We start from the raw sequence: 11,127 nt of genomic DNA on the forward strand, positions 1-11,127 counted from the left end.
ATAATCACATTCCATATTATTAATTTCTACACTTCTGCTGATTAACAAGTATAATGTTTTTACTGCTTGATGAATTTTAGGGGATGGGAGACAGCTAGGTAGCAGACATATTGATTTAAAATATACAAGGGCATTAATATGTTTCCATAAATTACAGTTTTCCATACATTACTAAAAGGGTGACTTCCTTTTTGGTGAATGTGAAAAAGCTTTAATTTCCCAAACCAATCAAGTTGATCAAATTTGAATCTGTGATACAGGGATATTTAATTTCCATCTAATCAAAACCAATTTGAAATGTAGGGCATGGAACCTGAAAATTGGAATTTGTTGAAAATTAAAGACTACATACTTATTTATGCAGATTTTAATCAGTTCCAATCATTCAAGATTGCAAATAGTCAATGTTATTGAGCAATGATTGGTCTGAATTCCCACTGTACCTGTTTGAGGAGTGTAAAAGAGGTTTTCTAGAACTGATAAATATCAGTTCCAACTAGGAAGCAAAATACATACCGGTATACAGTACAGAAAAGGCCATGTTCCCTATGCCCTTAGCTGGCCCTAGCCTTCCACTCTAATAGTCACCCCTGTTGGTAATAAACAGTTAGATTTCAGAAGATCTTAAATATACTGCAGGAATAATGTACCATCAGAAATCAAATTTCAAGCGCAACTGTATTCTAGTGCCCCTCATATTTCTAGTGTCTCCTATATTTTTCCCAACTTTCTTTGGGATATTTCTTAGGGGATCAACAAAAATGCCCCTGCTTCCAATGAGGAATTGGGAGCACTCGATCACACGGGTGGATGCTGTCTGCCTGTAAATTGCACACCTTTGTTTAGAATGTCGGTGGCTATACAGTACAGTACCTTTCTGCAGGTGGAACATCCATTAGGATCTGGATGGTGTGCACACCATTTTCACATCCGCTGACTTGGATCTTTCCCAGGGGACTTTGCAACGAGATGGTCATCTGTCTGCACAGACTCTGACTCTTCATGTCATTGCCCTGGTAGGGAAACATATGCAATGTTGTATTCATGTAGGTGGCTAAATTTCAGAATTTTTTACACATTCTATATCGAAGGAATTGTTGTGAAGCAAGCAAGCCACATAAGAGTCAAATGTTAATGATTTGTACACCTACCCTTGAAACAATGTCATGATGTGACATGATCCTTACATTAAAATCCTGTATTTCTTTGTTTTATGGAGAGAAAAAAAATCTATCTGCCCATCTAACCAATAAATCGCTCGTTTTTTCCCCACATTTCTTTTCTATATATCATATAAATGAGAAAAACAATGCAGTATGTTCCCTTGTCTGGTGAGGGATTCCCTAGATAGCTCAACATTATTTTCAATCCATCATTTTTGGTTGATGGCCGGGATGTTTTCCTAGCATTAAATTCGTTCCTTAGGGTGCAACTCCAAGGGGATTCCGGTTTCCAGCCCTTAACAACAGTGAAAACGTGCAGCTTTTCTGACGACTGAGATGGATTTTGGCAATAACCAGACAGCACTTTATTTTTTATTTTTACTTTGAGGGAAGGAGAGATGATTGACTATGTTATATTGCGACTTTTTGAGGTATGGGGGTTATAATACATAAAGGTCACATTGATTCCAAGAAATCTCTATTTTCTATACAGGCCTGCACATCAGTTATAAAGTCTAGAAATAACAATGGGTTTACATTTCCCCATTATCATCATGCACTTGTTAAAGTAAACAGGAGGTACAGACAAAAACATAACCATGATACAATAATTTGTTGCTGTCATAATAATTTAAGTGATTTAGATCTGTTTAACTGGACCTATAGCTCAATTCCCTTCCTCTCTATCTACAGTAACCACATAATAGCTTCCAGGAAAAAGGAGAGCACGTAAACTCCTCCCTAACTATTCCAGCAACTCCCAGGTTGGGGGAGGGGAGAGAAGGGGAGGGGGGGGAGAAGGGGGCTATGAACTAAAACAATCAAGCTGCAATGTTGCAGAGCAGCGTCCACAATAGCAAACCAAGCAATGAAACAGCTTTGACACTGGGGTACTTTACACATGACACACGTACAATATTTTAATCCTAAACAAACTAAGGGTATCGTAACCAAAAATGTAAAATGATAAGGAGGAATATAGAGTTCAGCTGTTTGATGTGCTGATTAGGCCTAATAGACATTTTATAAATTTGGTGCAAATAACTGTGTATGCATTTAAGTATAGCTTACAGTATACTATGTTTATTTAGCCTATTTGTACACATTGGGTCAGTGGTCAGCGAGACGATATTTGGATGGCCTCGCGAGACTAAATAATGCGCTAACTCCCCTGGAATTCGGGCGCATACTGTCCCTACCCTGAACATGACCCTAACCATTTCAAATCTCAACTTCAACTACATAGGGGAGTCACAAGGACGATGCAGATATAAGCGAGGAAATGAGGCGCGCAGCACACGTTGGTATCTTCTAACAACAAAAACATTTGCAAACATGTAAGGCATGTGTACGTGTAGTAATATTGACAATAGCCTAATATATTGTCAGGAAAATAACAAACAAGAACGTAGCCTACAACTTTATATAATGCCCAAATGCTTCCAAATACTTGCCTGCTCCATGTAACAATGTGGAGTTGTTTCTCTTCCTGGTTTCCCCCACAACGTGTAGGAGGCAGCCAATCAAAGAGGCAAACGGCTGCATCTACTTTATCTTTACTCCGTATTTGGACAGACATGCTTCCCCCTATGCCCCACATCAAATAATGCAGCTATACTACTAAAATCACACATGCACTATAGTATTCAGTTAATATACAATGTGTCATCCTTATGAAGGCTGTATGCCTAATCAAACCTTTAAAAGCAGGTAGGAAAAAAATATAGTTAAACCAATCTCACCCACTAGAATACTTAAATTAAAATATTTGTGACACCCACAACTTTCCTGGTGCTTTGATCCACTCATAACTCATGTATCTTCATGAGCTTGCAGCAGCTAGGTAGCCTACTCTCTACACTTTCTCTGTACTATATTTCCATGCAAGTTTCCAACTGAGCTTCTGTGGGTGGCAAGCCAGGCAAGGCCCACACCCCACTCAGTGGTAAGGGTGGGAGCGGGGAGAAAACGCCACCCCTGCAGAGAACATTTTCAAATCTTTGAGGATTTCCGTGCCATCTGGACCCTCTGCCAGTCTGCCCCAGATAGCAAGGGTTGGCAGCGCTACCCGACGGTGCAATATGGCTCTCTCTAATGAACTACTAACTGTCCCCCGTTTTAATTGATGTGACATTTGAGCCATTTATCTCTGACATTTCAATGAAAGATGATTCTCAGCCTTGCCATTTACTTTTTTGTGCAATTTCTAAGTCATTTGCATTTTGCTGCTCTAAACCTGCTTTTTGTCTCTCGTTAGCTAATTAGAGGAACATGCACAATTAGACCTAATAAAAATGAACATAACCTGGTTTGATATGAGCTTGCATGAGTGATAATATAAATTACACTTTTCTTAATTCTGCATGTGATTCTGATGTAGGCTATAAGTAAGTGAGTTAGGGATTATTAGAGGCATTGCGACCTTTATTCACATAACTTCATGTAGGACAGCTTATGTTCACAGCATGGTGAGAATCAAGCTCAATTAATCACCATATGATTGCAGTAAGCAGCCCCCTCTGCTGGAAATGCTGGGCCATGATGCCATGACTTCTGGTTTAATGATAATGTGCCAACAAACATATAGGCCTACCTTGCTCTTACAACCGTTTACATTGGAGATTTCCAATTTTAGCAAACAAAGATGTTGTAGTAACTAAAATGAGCTTTAAGAAGTTTTGTTTTTTATCTGTTATATTTACTCCTGCTTTTGCCCTCACCCATTGTATTGGCTCAATGCTGTATTGAAACATCCAAGTCACATACATTATGTATTGGTTTACGCGTCACCGCAGCGGTATTCATTCAAATCAAATGAGTGGAAATGTTTAACAAAACAGGAAAAACTCTGAGGTCAAATGAATAATGTGTGTGTGTGTGTGTGTGTGTGTGCGTGTGCGTGTGCGTGTGCGTGTGCGTGCGTGCGTGTGTGTGTGTGTGTGTGAGTGAGAGAATGGCCTGTACAGTAAAGCTTCCAGTCCCAATTGTTTTCCATCAGTGGCACACAATTGAATCTTTTTAAGATATCCTTTAAAAACACAGTTCCACTGGTGACGGCTGTTCCTTTGATTGTGAGCAGCATCAGTGTAAAGGTGTGGTGCCCTGTCTGTGTTGGCAGCAAGGCTGATCTCTTTTGTTTGAAACTCAAAGAGCTCCTTTTCCTGTTCAGTTTCCCTCACTATATTTGTTTGTGTGAGGTGTTGATGGACTTAAAGTACAGCTTCCTTTTAGTGTAGCCTATGGCACCAGATGTTTGTGAGAATAACAGGACCTTCTTCATGAACACAGAGATTGTTTATGAGCAATTTCTTCCATCCACTCCTGTACGTATGATTGTCATGGCTCTGTCCTATACTGTCTGTCTCTGTCTCGCCCTTTTCCTTTGTTCGCAGACTTCTCCTGATATTGACGTGGGAGGAGCTGCCGTTTATAATACCCAGCATGCTTGAGGAGTAGAGGAAAGTCCTGGGAGATATGAACACCATCATTCTTTCACAGGTATGTGAGTGAATTTTCATCAGGAAGAAATGCTTCCCGGGCCTCACATTGGAGGTCCTGGGCTCTGTATTGTTCGTAATGTACAGTACGTGTGAATTTGTATTAAACCCATTATAGTTGAAGTACTGCATGAGAGACATATATTTTTTTGTTAGTTGTATGCTTATTTCTCATTTATTGTTTACATCCTTCTACCAAATAAGCTTGACAACTGCATTACACCCCCCCCCCCACACACACGCAATTATTCATACTCACTGGTGTACACTCATTCAGTGCCGCTGTACTGCTATCCCCCTTTTTCTGGAATGTTGTGGATTTTCCTATTTTACTGTTGACAGTGTTAACAATGTCTGAGCACTTTGCAAATGAAGAGGCTTGAACTCCTGACAGGCTCTGTCGCCGGCACTGTGATACACTGGCCCGCACATGCTGCGCAGCATAATGATGACATTAGGATCCAGTGATAATATCAGGACACTCTTCAGATAAATGACTGATAAACCAGGGGTTGTACCTCTCGTATTACACGCTTGACAGAGCAGCTAATCATTGTCCAAGTGACTGCTATTACATAAATCATGAGCTCGACTTTGATGCATATTCCATCAGTGTTCCCTATTCATCACGTCATCTGCAGAAGACTGACTGGCTGCACAGGGGGACAGACATTTTAAGAGAATGTTATGCTTTCATTAGAATGTGATATGATCTATTTTACTGTCGAATTGGTAAGATTTTCTGTGTCAGTCCATTTGATATGAAATTAAAAGGACATTTCCAAAATGTTCAACTTCATATTCATCATCTCCAGCACCACCGTCAACATCAGCATATGTGAAAATGGTGCGTTTATGTTTTGTAGTAAAAAATATATAGGAAGACGTGTTTCCAATGACATCATCGACCACTTAGTAGACCATTATTAGGCAATACCTACTCATAATTAGTTAAAATCACACAATGCACATCGATGATATCAATGGAAAACACTTATCTTCCTATCTTTTGTGCTATAAAACATAGAAACACAATGTTCACATATATTGATGTTGGGTTTGGGCTGAAGATTATGAAGATTTTAGAAATGCAGTGGGTGTCCATTACCACTAAATTACAGTACCTATATGAAAGAGGTGTGTTGATTTTACAACATTATGAGGGGTACATAATGAAAGGTTATATCAACTGTTTCATGGTGTTTTTTACAGTAAAGCTTCAAAGGTGTCTGAAGATGACATATCCAAATATGTCAGATAGGGAAATAATGCACGCTCTAGAATGCCCTTCAATCAGAAACAAGTATTCAACAATGCCATGAAATAAGTCGGTTATATTATACAATATTGTTTTGTATCATTCAATAAGAATTTGTTCTTAACTGACTTGCCTAGTTAAATAAAAAAATCTATTACAACACGTAGAAAACAAAACAAAACCCCATCTTTTTATAGAAGACCAAGTCCATAAAATGAGGTCTGAAGCATGAAGTAGTCTTTGATTCAGTCATGGTGTATGTTTTATTCTGCACTATTGGGGTCACAAGATGTGGGGGTGTTAATTTAATCCCCATTCTTACCCAGAGCATGGCCACACTCTCTAAGGAGCTTTATATCTGACAACTGTGTCAAATTAGAGAGACCACGACTCTCTTATAAAGAATATATCTGTCAGAGCACATTGTTCCTGGCTCTTAAAATTGTATATGAGGCTAGAAACAAAAACAATCAGTAACACCATAGTTGGACTTCAACATGATACAATCATTTTATGCCATGCAGGCCTGTCACAGAGACAAACCACTAATCCAACAAATGTCATACATTTTTGTAGGATTGGCTACTCTGAGGATCCAATGCATCATTTTTTTGTTAACCACATGTGACAGTATAATATGTTGCAGCAATGCAGTTCCAATTCACTTCAATTTATAACTATAATTTTCCAATTGTTGTGGTGTCTAAACCAGATTAGTCCAGTATGATAAGTACCCATCATGTATCTCTCTGGTATCATTGCTGTCCTGCAGTCAAACATGTTAAACAACTCTTAATGTTCTCTCCAGTCCCCTATAGGTGTCTCCTATTGTCATTGTTGGTCCTATTCTAATGGGACTTCCTCCAGAGACAACATTCCCACCGACCTCTGAACAAAACAATATTTTCCATTCAAATGGTTTGACTAGTGAATATTTACAAGCATGTTTAATGTATAATAGATCTCATCTATGGATATCAGGGGCCATTTTCTGCTCAGTCAGCCTCAGCCTGATGCCCTGAGGTAATGGGTGACCCGAGCCTCATTTAGACCAAATAGCATGCACACGTATTTTAACAGTCCTTAGGGTATAGGCTACATGTTCATAACAAGTAAAGCTGCCTGTCTCTCAAATGTAAACATCTTAGCACTGTAATATGATTATATCGCTAAAATCCCAGAAGGTGAAAGATTTAATAAAGGGGGTGGATTATATTAGAGAAAATAAAGTAATAATTTGAAATTGTTAAGAGACCCTTTGTGTCAATGGGTATATAGAGACTAGGGGACAATTTCAGTCCCTTAGGCCCGTGTTAAAAAGCAATAGCTTTTCTTTCCGTACATGCACAGCATTTTGAAATCAACATGCATTGCTACCACCAAAGGCTATAATCGTGATTAGTAATACATCTGATGCCATTATCATGTTAAGGAGAATGCATTAAGGTTGTGGTAATAATACATTTCATGTATTGAAAACAGAACTACAGTTTGAATATATGCGTATTACGGAAAAAGTCATGGTTTGCAACTCTGGTGCTTATACAACCACAAGGGTTTTTAATCTCTTTTCTTGCCGATGAAAGTCCCAGTAATTGCTATATTTCCCTTTTTTGTTTCAAGGACCTTTGCCGATCCCTTGGCTTGCATCAGGGGGCAAAGTCATTAGTGGCGAAATGAGCTCAAGTGAAGAGAACGAGATTGCTGGGCTCCCAGCGTGGTTTGAAACTTTACCACACAGTGCATTCTAATTTGAATTTAATTCCCAATGTACAGTATGTGTGTGTAATAAAGACAATTATAAAAACATATATTTAGGCCTATACAATGCTATTTTTATTGTCTTTATTATCCTTGCCAGTAATATTGAACTCTTGACAGCCCTGTTCATGTTTTCCATGAATTTGTGTTGCAGTTGCTGTGACCAATTTTAATTGTATCCCTGCAATTACAATGTCGGCCTGATTGTGCTATCAATTTCTTGTTTACTTATTGTCATGAATATTGTTCTAAAGCCTATTGTTGTCAGTTTTGATTCTCATTTTGATTTTATATCTAACTTTGATTATATGTTTCTTTGATTAGTAGCTATAATAATAGTTTGGAAGAAAACTACAGCTGCATCTGTTTTCTTTAAGCATCTTAGGTTCATTCAGACATAATGCTGTTCAATCACATAAAAATAAGCACACTTTTCTTGTGAATGTGTTATAGGGATTCTGTGACATATCATTGATATTACAATTAAAAGATAGCCCTGTTGAATAGTTGTACATGCACTGTACTGCTCTGAGTCGATAGCCTAGCATGTGTTGCTCTCTTCGTAGTTGCTCTCTTGTGTGGAGTCACTGTCCCCTGAGTCCCACCACCGGTCCCCAGGGTGCACTGCATATAATTACCCACAATCCACCCTGAAACAGCTCTCATTTACAGTAATCAACAGTCTGCACCTCAAAGGATCCATGTGGCATCCGGCACAGCGAGTCAGCGTGTGTTATAACAAATTATTATTATAGATTCACAATTACCTTTGTGCTGAGGGTGAACACTTTGTTTAATATGTCGACTATGAAATCTCTGCATGGATATTATCCATTATGAGGCTAATGATTGTTCACTGTATGGTGCTAACAACTTCAAAAGACCAACATAGGTTCAGTATTCTAGGTTTGAATAGTGATAACATAGAAATCTAGATAACATCACAACCACATGGCTAAAAATTAAGTCACATAGTCATAAGTAAGAAATGCATGGTTATTTGGCAGATAGGGTAGTCACTGTGATAATGGTCATTAACATAAAACTTTGCAATCATTACGGTTGATTTCAGATAATGGTCAGCATGGAAATCCTTTTAAATAATTGTACCTCTTTCCCCATTAAAGACATATTAAGAAAATGACCACATTCTGAAATGGGAATCACTATGGTGCAGTGCCTGATAGGTAATGTGGTTATAATGTCAGGTGATTTCACCAGACTGAAAACACTCTGTTCGCATTCACAATGCTTATGTTTATTATATTGCATTCATTTTGGAATAGAGCTTTCTCTTTACATTAAGCTAGTATTGTACAGGTGTACCATGCTTTGATAATGGTTCACTTTTAATTCATATTCCATTCACCCCTAATAGTGGCAAAATATATTCTACATCCAAAGAGACCATCTTCACACAATGCATAGTCTGTATCCCAGTGTGTGCTGTGTAGTGTCCTCCGCTGAAGCTGCCTTTGACCCTCTGGCACTGCTGGGTCTCATCATTGCCGGTCCATTAGGGATGCTAGAGTAGGTCTCCAAACGGGCATGCTTCTGCTGCACCACATTACTCCTCCCCATCACTGTTGGCCTGCATGGTCCCCTAGTGGCCAGGTCATGTCATGGCATGGGTGCCCTGTGAGTGAGCTTGTACCGGGGCTGCCCTTGACATGCCCCCCCCCCCCCCCCCCCCTCCTCGGCAGAGAGGAGAGAGCAGACCGTCCGGATAGGGCATCAGGGGTACCAGCTGGTGCCAGCTGCGTGGGGAGGTTTCCAAGGTGGCAGACACCTGTCTTAACTCGCGCCCCCCCAGCTCCCAGAATGCATCAGCTGCTGCCCGGCAGACCCATCGTGGGGAAATGAGGCGCTAACCTTGAGGAGAAATGTTCCCAGCGTCACATTAAGAGAGAGCCTAATTGCCCAGTGCTACCACTGCCAAACGACATTAGGAAGTGCTGTCGTTTACTTTAACATAATGGCTCAGTGTGTTCTTTGGCCGAAGCTACTTTGCCTCTTTTAGAAGCATCAACGTGACATCCATTTTGTCCCATCCTGACCAATCGACATGGAACATGAGGACAATATTACAACTGCAGTTTTCTTTTAGGAGTACATTTAAAGGAACCTAATGTCAGTATAAGAGAACATGCCACAGTAAAAAAATAACTTCCAGTAACAGTATAGGTCTATGGGACTGCCATTCTTAAACTACTAACATCATTTATATGCACATCCGATTTAGTAATTGTATTATTTATTTCCCTTTATCAGACCACATGGCGATACGACTAGGTCGGTAAATGACACATTAATACAGAATGCACTCAGTGTGATTAAATTAAACAAGCACACTCATTACATTATGCATACAGTAATAAGAATAGTCCTGACCACTCTGCAGAGGTACAGTAGGCTCCGCCGAGACTGATCACATGTCTCGCTGCTGCATCAGATTTTGGGGCGCCCATTAGCAGAACAAAAATCACCTTTGATTTAATGAAAGGTCCTCATTTGCTTACCGGCTCCCCTCACTTATGGGCACATGGCTGAATTAAGCCCTCCCCCATCGTATAAGGGGGTGGAGACCTTCAGCGTCCTCACTCCTGCAGCATAATGTTGTGATAATTCTATGATCTGGTGTTTCAAGTCTGCAGGAGTGTCAGGAATCCACTGCAAGGTGCTTCTAATTGCAGATACACCTCAGCACTTGAAAGTAATGAATGTGAGCACGGTGAAACCTCTAAGGATCCAACGCTAGTAATATATCATCAGTTCTGAAAAGGGTAATTCGTTTCCCTTCGCCAAGCAAAATATTAGAAGTTCACATAGGGGGTTTATTATTAATTTATTCCTTCCCTCAATGCATGATTTTGTAATTGAAGTGCTATGAATAAAGTGACCCATATATCTTAGTGAGCTCCTTGCCTTGACTAGACGTGGGATTTGAGCATGTAAATATTGGTTGTAATGAGGAGCAACAAGGATGCTTGTTCTTCAAACAGACAGATGAAATGTTTGATTTGGAATGAAATATCTCCTAAGACATTTACAAACCATTTACAACTGTGTCTCAACTTCAAATCAGAGTTCTATCCTGAAGGTGCATTTGGAAACCATAAAATATGAAGTAAAAAAATAATTAAGTAAAAAAGATTGTTATGATAACAATCTCCATGAACAATATGTTTCAAATCCAAGTTTACATGCACCATTCATTGGGCTCTTCACAGTATGTGTACCTTGGCTATATCTATGCATATAATCTAAGTTATTCCTAAATCCCACTACACCAGATACCTCCTCAATACTTCACCTCCAGCCCCTAGGAGGTAATCGTGCCATAGGGACTTTGTGAAAACAGTCCAGCAGTTCACTTGTAGACCGCCTCTTTACAGCAGGTCGACCTTTGCGGCCACCGAGCTGTTGACCCCAGCAACGTCGGGGTAAC

The 11,127-nt window shown here is 39.6% G+C and overlaps 1 protein-coding gene across 3 annotated transcripts in view; it reads right to left on the reverse strand.

Moving 5' to 3' along the window:
* Positions 1 to 2,669, reverse strand: part of mgmt (O-6-methylguanine-DNA methyltransferase) — a 37,095-nt gene extending 34,426 nt beyond the window's left edge. For all 3 annotated transcript variants that reach the window (XM_064932533.1, XM_064932532.1, XM_064932530.1), the window contains exons 1-2: positions 2,618 to 2,669; positions 874 to 1,013 (exon numbers count right to left, since the gene is read on the reverse strand). In XM_064932533.1, the coding sequence (XP_064788605.1) occupies positions 874 to 1,013; positions 2,618 to 2,626 (149 nt within the window). In that variant the 5' untranslated portion in view covers positions 2,627 to 2,669. The remainder of the gene's footprint in view (positions 1 to 873; positions 1,014 to 2,617) is intronic.
* Positions 2,670 to 11,127: the final 8,458 nt, after the last annotated feature.

The sequence above is a fragment of the Oncorhynchus masou genome, chromosome 23 (genome assembly GCF_036934945.1).
Source record: "Oncorhynchus masou masou isolate Uvic2021 chromosome 23, UVic_Omas_1.1, whole genome shotgun sequence".
NCBI lineage: Eukaryota > Metazoa > Chordata > Actinopteri > Salmoniformes > Salmonidae > Oncorhynchus > Oncorhynchus masou.